This window comes from Euprymna scolopes, chromosome 14 (genome assembly GCF_053919585.1).
Source record: "Euprymna scolopes isolate OS-2025 chromosome 14, ASM5391958v1, whole genome shotgun sequence".
Taxonomy (NCBI): Eukaryota; Metazoa; Mollusca; class Cephalopoda; order Sepiida; family Sepiolidae; genus Euprymna; species Euprymna scolopes.
The window spans coordinates 114196635-114217989 of NC_136495.1; the positions used below are offsets into that span (position 1 = coordinate 114196635).

At 36.5% G+C, this 21355-nt stretch overlaps 1 protein-coding gene and 1 pseudogene across 3 annotated transcripts in view; one reads left to right on the top strand and one right to left on the bottom strand.

The window, feature by feature from the left end:
* The window catches only part of LOC145293228 (sorting nexin-33-like), a 274899-nt gene that overhangs the window by 109910 nt on the left and 143634 nt on the right, over window positions 1-21355 (top strand). The window contains exon 2 of one of the 3 annotated variants that reach the window (XM_080139774.1): window positions 3233-3253. The exons of the other annotated variants lie outside the window; for them this stretch is intronic. Coding sequence (XP_079995900.1) covers window positions 3233-3253 — 21 coding nt within the window. The remainder of the gene's footprint in view (window positions 1-3232; window positions 3254-21355) is intronic. 3 annotated transcript variants of the gene reach the window in all.
* LOC145293498 (U2 spliceosomal RNA) lies at window positions 12459-12594 on the bottom strand (annotated as a pseudogene).

Here is a 21355-nt window from a genome sequence, read left to right on the forward strand (position 1 = left end):
ATTCAATTGGAGTCCTCTAGGTGCTTTGCAAAAATATTACTTCAAAGGAAAAAAAGTAGATTAAATGAGTTTCAACAGATGTTGTTTTATTTCTGCCTTACAACACCCGCGGTTACCGGAAATGAAATGAGCATATATATAAACACACTGTATACATGTAATGTTGGGGTTTTAAGCTTATGTCAGTGGAGTACAGCCCCCCCCCCCCCTTTTTTTTTTAATTAATCCAGACAAGGCATTAAGTCACTTGATAAAAAAAAAAAAATAACTTCAAGATCAATTAACCACCGGTAAGTTTTCTATGGATAGATCCGGACTCAGTAAAACAGCAATTCTTTCTCCTTTGCCAGAAAGCTCATGGGATGCGAGGACTAAAGGACATAAGGAAAGCGAATGTTAGATTGCTAAAAGTAAACTAATGGTCCACTTTCTACTATACATTTTATTTAAAAATTAAACCAACAAAGGTTTGTAGTGCGTTTTATGTTGTGTGTTATCTAGCAAAAAAAAAAAAATGCTTTAAATCATGATAATCCTTATACTGAAAAAAATTTTTTTTATATATCTTTGAAAATGTTCCGAGGTTTCCCCCGAGAATTTAGACATGGAATATATAATGGAAGGTTTCGAATTGAAACCGGAAAGAAAGCAGACTTGAAAATCAAAGATCTTCACAAAATCAACTAACATAATAATTCACTGACTAGCACAAAAGAAAATGAAGTGTGTAAACAAAATATCAGAATTATACGAACTGAAGGCCAAAAAAAAAAGTTGTTGGACGTGTGTATTATTAACTGAAGTTGTAGAGTTTTTTTGTTTTTTTTTTAGTTTTTTTTAGTTTTTATTTTTTTTAATTTTTTTTTTTTAAATGTACTTTAAGTGTTTTAAATATTTTATTTTCAAATTCTTCGAAATTATTTTAAAATTGGACATTAGATCATCGTACTATAAATAATCTGATTTTTTAACAGGTTTTACTAATTACGTAAATTAAGGCACAACGAATGTACGGCAAGGCATGTCAACTGCTGATTCTCTATTCATGTAAAATTTAGGCATGTTATTTAAGCAACCTGGGATTCTTATGTAAACAATAAGAAGCAATCGATTTTAATTTAGACAAACTAGCATGTTTTTCTTTCTTTGCTAAAAATCTTTGTAAATAAACATGGGAAAGGGCTAAACATTTATTTAAAAAAACACACACTAAATAAAAAAAAATTAGTTTTAAAAAGTAAACAAATATTTTTATCTTAACTTAAGGGGACAATTTTTTCTTTTCATGATTGACTTTTTTCTATTAACAAAAAAAAAACAAAACAAAAAAAACCCAGCAGTTGTACATTTGTTGTGCCTTAATTTGTCCTATATACATAGTAACACCGTTTTGTTGCTGAAAAGGTTTTTGATTGAAATTTGTCAAATGTGAAGCAGTCACCAGAACCCAACACAGCCTTCTTTTTTATGTCAAAATTCCTTATATCTAACATGTCCCTGCACTGTCAACCAAACTCCAACACCTGTCCCATCGCCACAATGTTGTATCCCTGTGTGTATTTTACAACTATTTTAATGGGATGTGTGCTGACGAACTTGTGGCCTCTCAATGTAAATACCCCCTCCCCCCGATTAGTCTAGCAAGCAGCAAAATCCTACCTCTATTCTCTGGAGATCTGGAGATGCCGAAAAGTCTTCTACTCTAATAGTTTCTTCCCTAAAATTGCTGAACTTTGGAATTTCCTCCTGGTTTCCTACTTCCCTGACTGTACTGACATGCAGAAGTTTAAATGTAATGTGAACAGACATCTGGCTGCTCAACAGTCTACATAGTATCTGTAGATATGGTCTCAAATGGTAGCCTCCTTACGTCCAAGTGACACTGTGCCTTGTTTTGGGATTGAATTACAATTATATGAAACATTACTAGAAAAGTTTAAGAACTTACAGAGTTTGTTTTCCTTTTTTCTTTTCTTTTTTCTTTTTTTTCTTTTCTTTTTTTCTTTTCTTTTTTTCTTTTCTTTCTTTTTTCTTTCTTTTTTCTTTCTTTTTTTCTTTTCTTTCTCTTTCTTTCTTTTTCTTTTTCTTTTTCTTTCTCTTTCTTTCTTTTTCTTTCTTTTTCTTTTTCTTTCTTTTTCTTTCTTTTTCTTTTTCTTTCTTTCTTTTTCTTTTTCTTTCTTTTTCTTTTTCTTTTTCTTTCTTTTTCTATTCTTTTTCTTTCTTTTTTTTCTTTTTCTTTCTTTTCTTTCTTTTTCTTTTTTCTTTTACTTTTTTCTTTTCGTTCTTTTTTCTTTTTTTCGTTCTTTTTCTTTTCTTTTCTTTTCGTTCTTTTGTTTTTCTTTTCTTTATCTTTTCGTTCTTTTGTTTTTCTTTTCTTTTTTTCGTTCTTTTCTTTTTCTTTTCGTTATTTTTCTTTTCTTTTTCTTTTCGTTATTTTTCTTTTTTTCTTTTCGTTATTTTTCTTTTTTTCTTTTCGTTATTTTTCTTTTCTTTTTCTTTTCGTTCTTTTTTTCTTTTTCTTTTCGTTCTTTTTCTTTTCTTTTTCTTTTCGTTCTTTTTCTTTTTCTCTTTTCGTTCTTTTTCTTTTTCTCTTTTCGTTCTTTTTCTCTTTTCGTTCTTTTTCTTTTTCTCTTTTCGTTCTTTTTCTTTTTGTTCTTTTCGTTCTTTCTCTTTTTGTTCTTTTCGTTCTTTTTCTTTTCGTTCTTTTCGTTCTTTTTCTTTTCGTTCTTTTCGTTCTTTTTCTTTTCGTTCTTTTCGTTCTTTTTCTTTTCGTTCTTTTCGTTCTTTTTCTTTTCGTTCTTTTCGTTCTTTTTCTTTTCGTTCTTTTCGTTCTTTTCGTTCTTTTTCTTTTCGTTCTTTTCGTTCTTTTTCTTTTCGTTCTTTTCGTTCTTTTTCTTTTCGTTCTTTTCGTTCTTTTTCTTTTCGTTCTTTTCGTTCTTTTTCTTTTCGTTCTTTTCGTTCTTTTTCTTTTCGTTCTTTTCGTTCTTTTTCTTTTCGTTCTTTTCGTTCTTTTTCTTTTCGTTCTTTTAGTTCTTTTGCTTTTCGTTCTTTTTATTTATATTTTTTTTAAACTAAAAAGCTCTGACTCTTCTAGTAAAGTTTGACATAATTTCCATTTTCATATTAATATAAAATATTTTCAATGTTTTCTGGAAATTGTTAAATGTCGCCTTTGTAGAAATACAGTACAGAGGTAGTTTTAAGTGTTTCAAGTTTTTCAAAATTATTTCAGGTACCTAATTCTGGATGTTGCGTAAGTAATTTACCTTTTGCGTTCAGTTAATAAAATGGTCACAGGGTCAATAAACGTAACATAGTAATATGATGTAACAACATTTCTGCTTTTCTCATCTTAGGCAGAAAATCATGACTTTCACTTTTGCTTCCACCTAAAACAAGTGAAAAACAACCTTTTCTCTTCAAATTTTGCTTTTGTGACTCTACACTTTTTTTTTTTTTTTTAATCATCTCACAATGACAGAACACAATGATTTTATAAATAGTCTAATTAGAGGGATAGGAGAAATAATCATGAACTCTAAAAATCTAAATGCATTTCTTTATTTTAAGAAAACTTCTGTTGGACTGGCCTACTTTTGACGTCCGTTCTGTTGGATGGGTCCAGTTTAGCTGTCCACTCTGTTGGACAGGCCTACTTTTAGCATGTTACCATATTCACGAGCTCTGTATAATCAATTTAATTTGAATAAAATAAAATACACATCAAATGTGCTTGAAACCAAATCACAACGTAGTATTAGGAAAATAAACAAATATTTTACTTGTTTGAAATTCATCACAAATATATTTCGGAGGTATACTCCATCTTCAGTGTGTTGTTTTGTTTCTAAGAAACAAAACAACACACTGAAGATGGAGTATACCTCTGAAATATTTGTGATAAATTTCAAACAAGTAAAATATTTGTTTTCCTAATATTATGTTGATTTGGTTTCAAGCACATTTGATGTGTATTTTATTTTATTCATGTTAAAGTAGTTATTTTTATTTGTTATATATATATATATATATATACACAAAAACATGTTCTTGTGGCAGAATTGTGCTACTCTTGCCTAGATTCTTCCAAAGCCAAATATTAAGTAATTTATTAAAATTTAAAAAAATCTATTTAAATGCAATATTTTAAGAGTGTATATCTACTTAGAGCATTCACCTCCAAAAGTATTTATGGCCTTGTCGGTGGGGCATTAGAATACGCCGACTGCCCCCCTGCAGAGGGTAAAAGTCTCTCAATGGGGGTCCTGGATATGACCTTAAACTATATCCAGTGGTGAGGTCCCAGCTTGTGGGCTTTGGGGAGTGTGGAGCCACCCTTTAATTACCATTGCTCCCAGGTCCACTCTGACCCGGAGTGGTAGTACCTGTTAGGGTCCCAACTATGGGTTAAATAGAAACCGATATGAAAACAACAAATATATTCTATTAAAAAAATTTTTCTTCAATCTTTGGATTCGGCATTAAATAATCCGAAAAGGGTTGATATGCCGTAAAACAAAAACCAACCAACCAAAAGTATTTAAAATTAATGCACTCTTTTTCATTAATATGATTGTAAAAACAAAAAATTACATTTATTTTAAAAATACAAGTATATTTATTTTGTATCAGATATTGTTTTATATTTACAAAGAGTTCATGCAGATGAGAATATGCTAACTTACCTGCATTTATTGATTTATTTTTGATAAAAAAAAATAAGCTAATTTCTAAATTTCATTATCCGAGCACAAAAGCAAATTTCAAAACAAATGTCTATTTTCTGTTCTTTTGATATGGTTGGCACATGATGAAATTTTCCTTTTAATCTGTCAGCACAAATGAACCATCATACTGGACTTTTGTTTTTTTTGTTTTTTTGTTTTTTACTTTAATTCAAGTAAGTTGTTTTGATTTAGCCTTATAGTAAATGCATTTAAACCATTTTGGATATATTTATAATATATTTGCAAGATACCTGGCGTTGCCCTGTCATAAGATATTCTTAAATAATTCATGCAGATTACGTATTTATTATAGACAATTCTGTGGATTATATTAAACCTAATATATAGTAGTGAGATCAAATATATATATATATATATATATATATATATATATATATTTGATTGGCAAAATTTTAAAATAATTGTAAAGAAATGAACCATAGCGGAAATTCAGTCGACTAAAATAAGATGGAAAACGGGGTGAGAAAAAAGAAAAAAAAAAAACGGGAAAGTTACATGTAACAAATGTACAATTCAGTAAAATAAATAAGTCGATTAAAAACGAGATCGCTAAAATACACCCGAAGCGCTTTTCGTTCAGACTCTTTTCAAGAATATATGTCTGAAAAATGATTTTTTTAAAATTTTTTTAGAATATTAGGTAGTGGAATGGAGTAAGAGCGGAGAGGAGGTTACTCCATCCCACTACCTAATATTCTAAAAAAATCATTTTTCAGACATATACTCTTGAAGAGTCTGAACGAAAAGCGCTTCGGGTGTATTTTAGCGATCTCGTTTTTAATCGACTTATTTATTTTATTGAATTGTACATTTGTTACATGTAACTTCCCCCGTTTTTTTTTTTCTTTTTCCTCTTTCCTCACCCCGTTTTCCATCTTATTTTAGTCGACTGAATTTCCGCTATGGTTCATTTCTTTACTATATATATATATATATATATCCCCCTTATCATCCCTTTTTAAAAGATGAAATCTACCGATCATTGAAGACAAGATAGATGCAAGCAAGATCCACATAGTTTTATAATTATATAGATTAAATTAGATGACTTGTTTTCACTATCATAAAACTTATAAGTTAAAAAGTAATTTTGAAGCCGTTATGCTGATAAAAAGAACATAATTTCTGACTTCAAACTTTGTTGCTTATGCAGAGAAGGCACCGTGCTGAAATAATGTTATTTAGAAACCTATTCTTAACATGGGAGCATGTTTGTTAACTATTCTGTACTTTCACCCAACAATTTAACAAAACATACCGTAAAACTTGAATTTAACTTGAAAATAGTTTTTTTTTTATTTATTTATTTATTTTTTTTTAAAATAGCACGGTATCTTCTCTACATAAGTACTGGGGCTTTGATTAAAGACAAATAAAACCTAAAGGTTCATTTGTGCTTCTGAACCAAAGCGAAGCATTAATTTTCTCTTGTGTTCCATGTCATAGCGGAGAACTCCATTTCCATGTTCCATGTCATAGCGGAGAATCTCCTATAGAATAAGCAATGAAGTAACACATGCCTTTCTTTTTAATAAATTTCTTCGGTGCTTATACAGTATGGAACACAAATGAAAAATCGCATTCCAGATAAAAATTCTTTGATACACTTGCATATCATACAAAAATTAGTTTCCTCACCAAAAAATCAAGAAAAATTATCATGTAGAAATTGAATTAAAATAAAAATAGGTTTTTATATCTGCCATTCAGTGTGTGTGATACTACTGCCGATTTCCACGTATCAGTTTCACCACAGCTAAGTTCTTCGGAAATCCACACGTGTTTATAGTGGCGAAAGCTTTGTGCAGAACCAGCCATATTTTTTTGGTACAACTGCTAATCTCGAATGGCTGCCACAAGACAGACAGACCTCAGGTTTTACATCAATTTTCCTTAGAGGCTTGTCTTAACAAATCACAGTGGATTAAACGTGCCCCCAAATACTAACCCGGGAATTTCTACATCCTGACGCAGTGCATATTCCCAAAATGTCACCCATTTGGTACTGGGCAAGCTCATTGTTGCTTAACATTGGTGATGTGACGAGAACCGGTGTGTCAACATAATTATGCTGTATATTTTCCTTATTTGGTTAAATAATTATGCCATTTATAATTACTTGGTTAAAAGACACACTTATCTTCCTCTGATTTATGGGTATCAATGGCAAATCGGCAAAATATGATAAAACTGATTTTTATTTAATTAAAATTCTACTAGATAATTTTTCCTTATTTTTGGTGTAGATACCTATTTTTGCCTGATATGTAAATATATCAAAGAGTTTTCTTAATTTATTTGAAATTGCGATTTTCACCTGTGCCCATACTATATAAGTGCCATTTCTTCTACTTCAGATTTGTAACCAATTTTCAGTTCCTATCTTTCCATAAACTTTTCTGCTGCCTATATTTAGTTTTTAATAAACACTACTATTCAATTCTTTTAATAGTAAAAATAACACTGGGTAATTTGGGATAGAAGTGGACACTATCAGTAATTCTTTATCGAAAGGGACGAGAAGAGAGAAAGAAAAAAAATATATATATATGGGTGTACATCCACCTAAAGAAAAACGGTTGGTAGTGTGTCACTTCTTGGCACATTTTGTGACCGTGCAATTCTCAATGCCATAACTGAAAGGTTGTTTTTATTGTATTAGCTTATTCAAACGACTTTCTCATTTTGGATTTTATTTTCGCGACATTTCAGCTAATATAACTTGGCCTATTTCGAATGTATATCGTTGAACTCTGGAATATATAAATGTACATGGATTAAATAGTTTCATGCAGATTCCCAGAGTTTGGCAGAAAGAATCTTGAGTTCGACAAAATTCAACTGAAGGTCGAAGGTTACATTGGACAAAACGTGACAAATATCTAAGATAAGGATGGTCACCTGAATATGAATAATCAATCCTCATCTCCGAAATGCCAGACCATAAAATTTGTTTGTTTATTGGTAGGACTGGCAATTCAAGGAGATAGTGGATGAGAAACTTGTATCTCCAAAATACAGCGGTTTCTTCTACTGCCAGCGGACAAACTCTGATCTGATTCTTGGCAGATCCGTACGAATATGAAATGTGGCCTTTTACAACGCTAATTCTTTTTCACGACTTTTTCTACACAAATATTCGAATTGTCCGTCTCTATTTAAATTAAATTTTAATTTTAAATTGCTAATAAGTTATGCATGATGGACAATTCTCAAAACTGAAAAAAAAAATAATGTAAATGTTTAAATACGGTGTTATTTTTTACATTTATAAAAAGAATAGTTGAATTCATAAAGCTTTAATATACATACTCGTTCTTGTCAAAATCAAAATGGTATTAATATATACTAGCTAGACGCCCGGCCTTGCCCGGTCTTAAACATATTTTAATTTATGCAGATTGCGTATGTATTATAGAATCAATCCTCTATTGAATATTATATATTACGAGGAACAATTTGCCCTGCAGACTAATTTGCAAAAGAAAAAAAATGTCGTTAATCAAATTCCGTTTGTGTTTGTTTACAATATCATGTCAGCTGATATTTGGGTTTGACGATGAATGCCCTGGAAAAGTCACTTCTGATGTTTAGTTTTAGAATATGCAAATGCAGAAATGATTTGCAACAATTCTAAATGGTGCCACTTTTAGCGTAAATTGAACTCATTAATAAGAAAAAAATTAAAATAAATTGGTGAGGTACACCCAGACTTAAACAGGGGATCATTCGATCCATAGTCGAATGCTTTACCACTGAGCTATACCTTCAGATGACAATTCTGTGTTTTTTAGCTTTGACAATTGTCCAAATGTAAATTTTATTATCTTCCTTGTTGATCTAACTTATAAAAAAAATTCCCTTGTAAAAATTCTTTTTTATATATAAGAAAAAACTATTTTTAGGATCGGATTTTTTTTCGATTTTCAATACTTATCGAATAAATTTCTGTACAAAACATATCTAAGAACACTGCCAGGCATATAAATTATCTTTGTGTGAAATTTGCAAAGGATGAGCTCGGTCGTTTGGGAACCTATAAGGAAGGAACTCACACGCACAAAGTGACTTATATAAAATCTCTACTAATGTATGTAAAAATTATTTTTTGTGGATTATTTATGTTTGAGATTGGAGTGAAGCTGTTCAAGATTTCCTGAATAGGGCGTTTGGGCTACAAACTCTACAGGCTTGATAAAAATTTAATCCAATAATAATTTCCGGCTTATTTTTATTAATCATTTGTCTTTAAAAAAAAAAAATGAACTTGTACAATATATGAAAGAAAAAAGGTTACATTTACTCATTCTTGTTTGTCTTAAACAAAAGATGTTAAGATTCATCAATCCTAAATAATTAAGTCAACTAATGAGTGCCTGAAATTGAATACTTCAAGTATACAATGTCTTTTTGAAAAAAAAAAATTTTTTTTTAATTTTATTTTTTTTTACTGCAGATCTTAAATTTTTAATCTATTACTAATAGAAATTTGGTATCTGTCTGTCCCAAACTATACTATTACTTCTAATGCTTCATTTATTTTACTGTACTGTTCAACAATTTTAACAATGCTCAATATTGGGTGTGTGGGGATGGTAGTGTAGTATCTGTTATGATACCGTCCTTCTAGGTGTTACAGGGGAGGTGGGGATAGTCAATTGTTTGCTAGTATTACTAAGAACTGTACTCCTTATCCTACGTACTTTATTCTAAGTACTAAATCTAACTTGTGGCTTTTGAATCTAAAAACTGATTCCAGTTTTTCTGTATCATCTCAACTATCAATAGAATATCTTTGCTTTATCTCAAACATTGTGAAATTTCTGCATCTAACAAATATGTGCTTATTTTCTAGACTATTTAATTCTTTTTTCTTTTGTATAAAATGGAAAAAAATTTAACATTACTTTACTAATTTTTTATTTATTTATTTTTTATTTATTTTATTTTTTTTTTCAGAATTTATTTTGTTCATACAAATCAAATTGTAAGTCATTATTTTTGCAGTGATAGAACACAATTTATGATCAAGAATTCCAAATACAATATCAAAATACCAAAAACTAAACTTCGAGTGTCTATTTTAACCGAAATTTGAATATTTTGAGCCATCCTAGAATCGTGCTCAAGTTTTAATTCTGTGACTATTTATTTATATTTATTTTTTTATTGGGTCATAAAATTATCCAAAGTCTCTCCAAATTTTAGAATCTGTATAATGTTCCTATTTATTTGCCTCCCCATGAGGACAGTTAGACATAAGGTCAGTTTTTAATGTGGGTGAACCCAGCTCCCCATAAAGAAGCCTTCTGGATTGAAACAAAAATTAAAATTGCTTTAGTCTAGAAAGATCTCCTGCACTGACTGAGGACAGAATAGACTAAGTGCAGCCTCAAAATAAGTACTACACTTTGTATTTATTTGCAAAAAATAGAAAAAAATTTGCATTTTAAACAAATTAGGCACAAGGCTATTTGAAAGTATGGGAAAATAGATGTCGTTACTCATTCTTTTCATCATAACTAAAAAGAAAATGTATATTACTCTTAGCTAGAATCATCAATAGGTGTGTCAGAAATTTCGTGAAAAATAGTGAATAATTCCACCCCGTTTTTCTAAGCTTATAACTCCTCGAGAAATGTAATTCAAGCCCTAATTTTTTTTCAATTAAAGGAGCAAGGACCAAGGTTTCATTAAAAATAAAATAAAATAAAATCCCAAAAAGTGGTTAAAAAAAAATAGGTTATAAACTTCGAGCTTTACAGGTAAATTTCTAAAAAAAAAACCACTACTTTTTTTGTTTTAAATTTGAATATATTATTTATTGACCTTTTCTATTCAATTTGTGATATATAAAACTTTGAGTAAATTAATTATTTACTTTTTAATAGACACTTGAAAATGGGGGGGGGGGCGTGAATTTAAAAAAAAAAAACGTTTGTCTAAAATATTATATTCGGTTTATTGGAAAGATCATAAAATTTCACATTGATCCTGAAAATATCGTAAAAATAGAATCAATAGAAAAATTTTGATAGATTTTTAAAGTTTAAAAATTGAAAAATATTGAGTTCGTAAAATTCATTACTGTTTTTTAAAAAATAAAAAAAATATTTCTATTACTTTTAAAACAGCTTTAATAGTTTATTTTGGAAGCATAATCCATAAAGAAAATAAATAACCCACTTTTAAAAGAGAAATTACGAGTTTTTTTTTATATTTATCGCAGTTTCGTGTTAGGGGTGCCAAAAATTCTGATACACTTAGTACTCCCGGATCGTCGTACTTAAAATTTCTCAAATCGTTGTTAAAAATTGTAACTGAAAATAAATAACAACGTTTATATATAATTATTTCATTAGCGTGAAGTGGAAATACACTTGGCTTTTTTGATAGGAATAATCTATATAATGTTATTTACCTTAATGTTGAAATGTCATTAAAATCGTTAGTAATTTAAAAAAAAAAAAAAAAAATAACATGAACCCAATAGAACAATATTTTTTTACAAAATTTCAACCTTGTAGGTCTAATAGCCTAAAAGTTTTCACCAGAGGCAGACCCATAATTCTCAATATAAATTCTATTCATTTTTCTAAGCCTCATAAACTTGGAGAGGAAAAAAAAAAAAAAAAAACTCCTTGAAATAATGACCGGAATAGTATTGAGCTCTTATCTCTGGCCGATGCCTGCAAGTTTCACATTTCTGAAAAATGAATCAGTTTTTAAAAACGTATCATTTGTTGACGTGCGCGCGCGCGTGCGTGTGAGTGTGTGTGAGAGTAAGTAATAGTTTATATTAGTGGGTCAGACTTTTTCTCCTGCCTAATGCTATATTCAGCAGATAAACATTTTGGTTACGGACCACATATAGATTGAATTAACAAGCAGAGAAGGCTTGTATTTATACATACATTCAGGTTGGTCACGAAAAATCTGGGGAAACTTTTCAGTCCATGAAAGTTTGCTTTATTATTGAGTAATCCATATCCAAATATCTTTATCACTACCTACCTACATCATGATGGCATCCATAAAAATGCATCTTTTCAATGTTTCGCTTCTCTCAGTATTCGAACCTGCTACCTCGGAATTACAAGTAGAAAGTTAATAAACTTTGTATAGGGAATATACAGTGACTGAAAAGTAACTCCCTATTTTAAACTATTTAGAATTTATTCATATACTGTTACTTTATTTTTTAATAGTTTCTTTTACTTTGTTTTTTTTTCTCTATCTTTTTTTTTTTTTTTTTTTACTTTGTCTTTTTGACTTTTTGCCTTATTTTTTCCTGGATTTTTTTTTTTTTTTTTTTTTGATCGGCCTTTTCTTTTTAATTTTGAATTTTTGTATTTCGTTCCACATTTTTTTCTTTGGAGATAGTTGAAGAAGAAAGTTTACTGTACCAAACCAAATACTTTAAGAACAAGGCCGATAGCCATTAGTCGCGTGCTCTCGTGTAATGAATGAATGCGTGAATGTAGGATTGACATGAAATTCTTAAAGATAAACTCAAATGACCGAAAAATGGACTGAAATGACTTAAATAAAAAAAAAAGTAAATGACTTAGAATGACTTTAATGAACTTAAGGATGAATTGAATGACCTTAAGAATGACTTGAATGCTTAAAAAATAACTGGAATCCTTCAAAAACAACATGGATGATCTGGAGAATGACTTGAATGGCTTTGAGACTGACTGGTTGTGAAGTGGGTGATTTTACATTAAATTAATACAGGAAAGTGATCCCCCCCACTTTATATCACAAAGTTACAAACATAAGTACAGCATGTAGTAAGAACAGATACTACACTTTGATCTTGGCTAAAAGGCCAAGAAAAGGTTTATTTGATCCCCCACCGAGCAAATTAGGCACAAGGCCGATTTTTAATGTGAGGAGTGAAGGGGAAATGGGGACAAAATCCCCGGGGAGTAGGGGAGCTGGATAGTGACAATTGGTATGAAGGGTTTCCCCTACATTGACCAAGGTCTTATATTTGAGGCTGCCCCCACATATGGTCTTTGCTTGCAGTATCTGCCAGAGTAGATACTACACTTTGAGATATTAAATCTTTTATTCATGTTAAAAAAATACAGAAAAAAATCAACGATGAACAAAAAACTTAGGCACATGGCCAACTCAAAAGGGGGGATTTTGGGGGTCGTTGGTCATCCTTGTCACTCCAGAACTAAACAAAGTCAAAAGTTTCTCCCAGCTAGTATCTTCTTTCACCATAATACCGCATTCACCCTTTCATATTGGGGGACGTCCTAGTAACTCCCAATTTTTAAAACATTTTTTATTGACGTGTAAAAACAAAAAAGATAACAATAAAATGGTAACAATAATTCATTTGTGTCGAGGGAGGGGGAAGAAAAAACAAAAGGTGATTAGTAGGACCCTCCCAACCCCGTCTAGTTGATAGACTGCCCGTTCCACTAGGTTTGTAAAAGGAACCTCGCTTCTGCGGGTCAGTCTCTAGGTGGGGATGCCCTCTAGATGGGGGTGAATGGAGAAAAGAAAATTTTGTGGGTAAGGGATGGAGGTTAGTTTGTGTTTCTTTTTCTCCAAGATAGGTAGAATTTAGAGGAAGGGGTGAAAACAAAAATTGCAGGTAAGAGGGGATGGGGATCTTGGAGGCTTCCTAATCGGGGAGGGATGGAACACACACTCAGCTAGCTGAGAGACTACTTGTTTAATTTAACTTTACAGAACTGCGCGTTCCACACCTAGGCGGGGAACACGTATTCAAATCTGGCTCCTCTTCGTACACACAGACTTGCCACATGTATCCATCTTCTGTCAAATGCCGCGCGATGCAGCCTTCTTCTATCACATCTGATCTTCACCCGTAGTTGGTGTTTAAAGAACGCGATCAGATCTTGATCAGAAAAAGACAACACCCCCCGGCAACCTTGCAGACGCGACGTCCAAATCACCATTCTCGCCACGGCCAGAATCGTAACGTAGACCATTTGTCTTTCCCGGTCCCACGGCGGCCTCACGTTGTCCACAACATTGGATACAGTAATTGGGCGAGGATGCTCAGGATCGATGCGAGCCGTCACCCCACTGACATACGACCAGTACAGCCGTCGTCCCACAACGGGGACAATCAGGCGACTCCAGAAACCCAGAACTGCATTGTATGTTGTTGAGTGGAAGTGCATTTCGGGCCAATCGCCAGGTCAGAGAGAACTCCGAATTGTTCAGATGACTCGAACCTGGCGCCCAGCTCCACGCGGAGCGGATCTCACTCTGCTGCCACCCCAAACGCGCGCATAGCGGGTCGTCAGCGGCCCCCTTCACTAGATCCCTGTGGAGTTCCCTACGGGTAGCAGTCACAAGGTCACTGGACCTTGGTAGTCGTTTTAGCGCGGCTCGGCACTCTTTCATGTAGGCAGATTCTCCCCGCGGCCTGCGACGGCTCTCGATGGAAGGGTCGAGAACGAGGTCGGGGAAGGCGGCAGTAACCACGGGGTGCCACGGTTGGTCCTCCTGCATATAGTGGCTCAGGAAGGCCAGCCTCTCAGCATCTCGATGACACTTCAAGTCCGGCATTCCCAAGCCTCCCTCACACGGACGTTGAATACAGACCTGTCTGCTCACCCAGTGTCTTCCTCTGTCCCAAAGGAGCGAGGACAAGAGTTCGACAAGAGCTTTTAGGTGTTGTGCAGGCAGGGGAAGTACGGCCAGTCGGTAAAGGATGAGAGGAAAGACGTAAGTGGCGCACGCCTCAGCTCTACCCTTTAAGGAAAGTTTCCTAGGAAGCCACGAATTGACTGCAGCCTCCACCTTTGACCGTACCTCCAACCAATTCTTGTCAAGCTGGAGACCCGGTCCGAACCACACGCCGAGGATCCGGACCGGGCCATCTGTCCAGCTGAAGGGCGCAGGGAGGTTTGCGTTGCCACTCCATGCGCCCAACCGCAGTCCTACCGATTTGTTGCGGTTTATCTTGGCCCCTGTAATTCTTTCGTACTGTGTGAGTGCCTCCGACACGACCTCAATGTCTCTGAAGCCCGACACGAAGATCGTGACATCATCGGCGAACGCGGATACCTTGGCAGCTGTGCCGCCAGGCAGAGCCATTCCGCGCAGGGCCGAATTTGCCTCCCCATGTCTCAGCTTGCGGAGAAGAGACTCCAAAGCCAGGACATAAAGCAGGGGCGACAGCGGACAACCCTGACGAACCGACCGAGAGATAACAAAGGGTTTCGAGCGCTTTCCGTTCACTTGCACGACAGCCATGGGCTGTCGATACATTATGGAGATCCACTTGCAAAAGTCCGGTTTAAAACCGGCGGCCTCTAAGACAGATGCCAGGAAACGATGGTCGACCCTATCGAAAGCTTTGGACTGATCTAAGTTTATCAGCGCGGCTTCCGTGTCGTCATCTATTCCCCCCTCTAGGATCATGCGGATCAGGTGCAAGTTGTTCTGAATCGATCTCCCCTTCACAGCGTAGTTCTGTTCCGGTTCAACCAACTCGTCGCTAACAACCTGCAGCCGATTCGACAGGACCTTGGCCAAAATCTTCAACTCTGTGTTTAGCAGAGTTATGGGCCTGTAGTCGTCTAACTCTTCCCCTCCATGCCCGTCACCTTTCTTCAGCAATGTGATCACTCCCTTGGTCACCTGCCCTGGGATGGATCCCTGAGCAAACCAATGGTTGAACATATCCGTCAGAAGAGGCAGAAACATGGGCGACAGCCTCAAGTACAGTTCGTATGGCAGACCATCAAGTCCTGGCGATCTGTCACAGCTGACCTGCTTCAGCGCAGTAAAGACCTCCCGCTCCGTCACCCGGCCCTCGCAACTAGCCGCTCTAGCCGCCTCGAGGCGGGGAGAGTCGGCCAAATAGTCGCTAAACTCAAGGACCGGAAGATCGGGCTGCTGCGTAAAACGCTCCTCGAAATGTTCTCGAAACCCCTCGCAGATCTCCCGAGTCGATTCCAGGGTGCGTCCATTCGGATGTTTGATTTTTGCAATGTATTTGTCCGAGCCACGCCTAGAAACCTCACGGCGCACGTCTGCATCAGAATTGACTGCTTCGTTGCCTATCTTTCTAAGCCTAGCTCTAACTACTTGGCCTTCGTAACGCTCGCTAGTCTCGCGTAGAAGGTCCTGCTTAGCTAGTTCCTGACTAACCCTATCACCCTCCCCCGTAGCCTGGGCTAGTTTCTGCTCTAGCTTCTTCTTCGTCTTGGCCTTATCTAGTGCGAGGCGCTGGGCATACTTGACGGAGAAGCTTCTGATCTTGGCTTTGAGACCTAACCACCACTTACTCCCGGTAACCGCCCCCACTAGTGCCTTCTTAATCAATTCTCTTAACTGATCTTGGAAGTCTTGTATCTCCAGAAGGGAGGTGTTTAACTTCCAGTACCCCGCTAACTTAGGCCTATTTCCTAGCTTCAGCCGGGCCATAACTAATTTATGGTCCGTCTGGCCTAGCCAAGTGAACGTGGGACAAGATAAGAAGTCTACTTCGCCTCTCCTAACTAACATCCTGTCCAAATAAGTATTTGGATAGGAGGAAACACTATTGGTCCACGTCCACATCTCCCGCCCTGGATGCTCGACCCGAAACCTGTCGACCAGACCGCATCTAGCCATCAGATCAGCCAGGCTGGACTCGCACCTCTCCGATTCTCTAGCTCCGCCTCCTACCTTATCTATGTCGGGGTCTAAGATGGAATTCCAATCCCCCATTAGCACTACCCGCTTCCGACAATCTACAAACGCGTCAAGCTGACTGAAGAATGAGACCCTCTCACGAGCGGTGCTGGGCGCATGAACCGCAATCACCCGAAACACAGAATCTTTTACGGCAACATCGGCCACAACCAGCCTACCCACTGCATCTCTATGGACAACGTCGACCGTCGCCGACAGGGTACGTTTAACCAGCACGGAAACTCCCTTCCCCTGCGGGCTGCCATATGCTGAGAAAACCTCAAAGTCTCGGGCCAGCACCTGACAGTCCACAGAGGAAACGAAATGCGTCTCCTGAATCGCAGCGACATCCACTCCCAGGGACAAGAGGTCGTGCCGGAGGCGAGCCGCCCGGCCCGATGATCTCAAGCCCCTCGCATTCAGACTAGCCAAATTCAAAGCCATGGTACCTACCTTAAGGTGTGTTACACTCAGCTCCGAAGTCAGCCGGGGAAAGGACACCGACGTTGTGTGCAATGCTCAAGGTGGTCAGGTTTTTCATGTCCTGACCTTCTCTCACAATGCAGCCGACATCCAAAGGGTAAGTCAATTTAAGGGCCCTATAGAGTGACGGATGGACCAACACTGGGACCCTTCCCTTGCATTGTTTTGCGAGTTCCTCAAGGGAAGGGTCATTTTTCCTAATCAGTTCAATTCCCGGACCAGCCCCTTCAGCGGCTTCCAGCATTGTCCACACGTTGGTTTTGCAGGCCTCAGGAAGCCTGACGAAAGTTGTTAGCCGTGGGGCGTCCGGGAAATTAGAGGGGACATTAACGTCTTTTCCCCCTATCTGTTGGCAGTCCAGCAGAGGTTTTAAATTTTTTCTCTGCCGGTGTGGTACGCCCATTGCCACAGACAGGGGGTCTACAGAACAAAGTTCCTCTCTCGTTTCGAGGGCGAGAGTCCCTGTTGGAGTGAGTCCGTAAGTGGGAGAATCTGAAGGGTCTCTCCCCCTCCCGGGTTCATTCTTTTCTTTCTGGGATGGCGGCTCAATTTGCATTGGTGTGGGGACGAGTGTCTGTGTGGTGTCTGGTGTCTGGTGTTGGTGCGGTGTCTGGTGTTGGTGTGATGTCTGGTGTTGGTGTTGGTGCGGTGTCTGGTGTTGGTGTTGGTGCGGTGTCTGGTGTTGGTGCAGTGTCTGGTGTTGGTGTGTAGATACTACACTTTGATCTTGGCCAAAAGGCCAAGAAAAGCTTAAAAAGCTAAGAACAGCATCTATTAACAGACCTTTGATCTTAACCAAAAAGGCCAAGCACAAGTGCTACGGACAGACGGACTGACTTAGTCGCTTGCATGCGACTAAAATCAATACAAAGTTCTTCCATCACACAAGAGATTCTGGTAAAATCGGTTGATATGATTCTGAAGTGATATGGGGAAACTTTTGGCAAATATTAGTACTCAGATCCAATTTTTTTTAAGTAAAAACCACCCCATTTGTATTTATTTTGGCATTATTTCTAATAAAAATTATATTTACGAAATCTAACTTATAACACTCACTGTTTGTCTGCCTCCATATTTTCAAACTCTATCTCTTCTAAAACTAAAAGTCGCAGAGCAGCGCTAGGGGCTTCAAATAATTGGATTTTTTTATGGACCAATTTTTATGGGTCTTTAGCCAGTTAAAATAGTTTTTAACAGACCAAGAAGATGTTGAAATTTTAAATCTTTTTACATTTTGTACATTCATCTTAGTCTATTTTTAATCAGTTCATATGCATGTTACGTTCGTAGAGTAAACGTCACCAGCTTTCGAAATACTTTTTTTTTTTTTTTTTTTTTTTTTTTAAATCATGACTCTATAATAATATATACACAATTTGGACAAATTAAAATATCATATTTAAGCATATTTTACGTGTGGGCAAAGTCGGGCACCTCCCTTGCTAGTAGATTATAATTTTTTTTTATAGGGATTTATTTTTTAATTGGCCAAATCGTTACTGCCATTAACTATTTAGTTTGAATCCTATCAGATCTATTTACATAATTATGATGATCTACTCTACTATATCACTGCATGCAAAGACTCTTCCCAACACCATAAATAGTGGTAGGACAGTTGCTATAACGAATCCCGAATCAATCTCTGGCAACACATTACTACTGTACTTTCTGTAAATATGTACTAGCTACTATAAGTTTCAGAACTGTAAACTGTGCAGGTCGGTAGAAAATTAAACTTTCTTGCATTTGCTAAATTTTTTTTTGTGTGTGTGTGTGTGTGCGTGTGTGTGTGTGCGTGCGTGTGCGTGTGCGTACGTACATATAATTTCAAATTAGTTGCTGTTAACTATATTGTATGATTGGCTGGAATTTAAAAAAAAAAAAAAAAAATTACTATTTGATTTCCTGCGTGAATGCAGACTCAACGATATTGTAAAAGTACCTAATATAAAATTGGTAACAGCATTAGATTCCTTGTAAAATTTTAAGCAAATTATTTTATCTTATCATAGGGCTTTATTTTCAATTGTATTCCCACCCCATGCGTCAGTGCATCGCAACAGTAGTACAGTATAGATCTGTGTCCAAAAGATGCATGTGTTCATGTGAACATGTTCGATTATTATCTATTATGCACGGCACAATCACGTTGACACACTGGTTCTCTCCAGATCACTAAAGTTAAGCAATGATGAGCCTGGCTAATATCAGATGGATGACCATTTGGGAAGGTTAGGCGCTGTATGTAGTGCGCTGAATCGTAGAAATTTCCAAGTTGGTATCTTCGGCCGCATTAATTCACTGGGAGAGATGCACCTTCAGTCTTCATTGACATGCATCTACGAGAAGGAAAAATTGTATGCTCTGTCTTGTGGCAGTCATCTGCACTGACAAAGATTAGTAGTAATACCAAAAAGTATGGTTGGTTCTACACAAAGCCTCTACCATTATGAAAAAAATTCTGTGTGGATTTCTGAGCAACTTAGTTGTTGTGGCAGAGCCTCATATGTCGAAATCGATGGGAGAGTCCATTATATAGAAGAGAATTGTCTGTGTGTTCAGTTTTTTTTAGTTTTTTTTTATTATTACATTTTCACCCCAAACAAGGCACATTGCCACTTTGGTGTAGGGGGCTACTATCAGGGGCAGCAACTACTGGGAAACTATGTTGGTATTTGGGCAGCAAGATGTCGATTCACATTACACTTGAACTTCTGCACGTCAGTACAGTTAGGGAAGCAGGGACCTGGAATGGAATTCCAGAGTCTAGCGGTTCTGGGGAAGAAACTACTGGAGTAGAAAGATCTTTTACATCTAGGGATCTTTACTGTGTGGAGGTGGGATTTAGCTGTGTGGGGTTTGTTGAGGGTGTCTACATCGTGGGGGCACAAGTGTCTGCAGTTCGTCAGAGAATTCACCATTAAAATACTTGTAGAACAGGCAGAGGCTGAAGCTTAGATGCCAGTTCAGGGCCTATCAGATTGGCGACTCTTTTGAACCTTGTCTAGGAGCGAGAGACTAGCAGCAGATGCACCAGCCCAAATGTGACAACAATACTCCATACATGGGCGAATGGTGGCCTTATAGAGGTACAGGATACTTTCAGGTATCAGTAGTTTTCTAGCACGGTAGAGAGAGCCTACCTTTTTCGCAGCAGCCCTGGCAATGTTTTCAATATAATTGTTCCAACTCATGTTTCCTGTGAACGTTAGGCCAAGCAGTTTGAAAGATGTACTCTCAGACAGGGAGTCACTGGCCATTGCTATTGGTGGCAGAGAAGGTTTCTTGTAGTTATTGAAGGAAACCAGTTTAGTCTTGGCAGCATTGAATGTGACCATCCATTTATGTCCTCATTCCACTACAGATTGGAGGTCATCCTCTAGTGTTTTTGCCATTTCTTTAGTTATGTGTTCATTTCTTTTCCTGTCATGCCTGTTATAGAGTGTGGTGTCATCAGCATGTATACCCATCTCAGAGGCAGTTTTGTCGGGGAGGTCATTAATAAATATCAGGAACAATAGAGGTCCAAAGATAGACCCCTGAGGCACTACCGCATTTATATCACACTGTTTAGATGTTCAACCGTCGAGGACAACCTGAATTTTTCTCTTATCTAAGAAGGATTTAATTATGTTAAGTATTCTACCAGTGATACCATATGATTTAATTTTTCTGAGACCCTCATGCCATACCCTGTCAAAAGCCTTAGATATATCTAGAGCTACCGCTCTGTCCTCCCCCGCTTTGTCCAGTGAATGGTATATATGTTCAGAGATCACAGTGAGGATGTCAGCTGTGGAACGGGCTTGTCTAAATCCATATTGTTTGTCAGTCAGAAGTTTAGCATCTGTAAGGTGCCGGACTAGAGCATGGTTAATTATGGTCTCAAATATTTTGGTGAAAAGTGGGAGGAGGCTAATGGGACGATAATTTGATGGGTCAGTTCTTTCGCCAGAATTCTTGAATATTGGTACCACAGAAGCAGTTTTCTAACAGCCCAGAAAGCATGATTCATTAAGGTATTTGTTGTAAGACACATTCGCAAAGCTGAAATTCTTTTTTGGCATTGCCTCTGGCAATATAGGCACTTTTATTTTCATTCCTTTTCGGGGACAATAGAATCAGTCGGTGGGGTAGTACTCAGAGCCCTTTATTTGTTTATTTTTAGTTATTACTAGCATGGGTGCCCGGCGTTGCCCGGGTGTTTGGAGGTGTATGCTGAACAAAAAAAAGGGGGTAATTTTTTAAACTTTGACCCCTATTATGACCCCTGAAAATTTATTGTTTTGGGCTCAAATCAAGTTATTAAGTTAGATTCATGTCCACGGAAGCTATATCTAAAATTTAAAGTGTGTAGACCCAAAATTGTCGGAGAAGTTTGGTAGAGTTCTCAAAGCTCAAATCGTTGAACTTTGACCCCTTAATCGCCAAATTTCTGG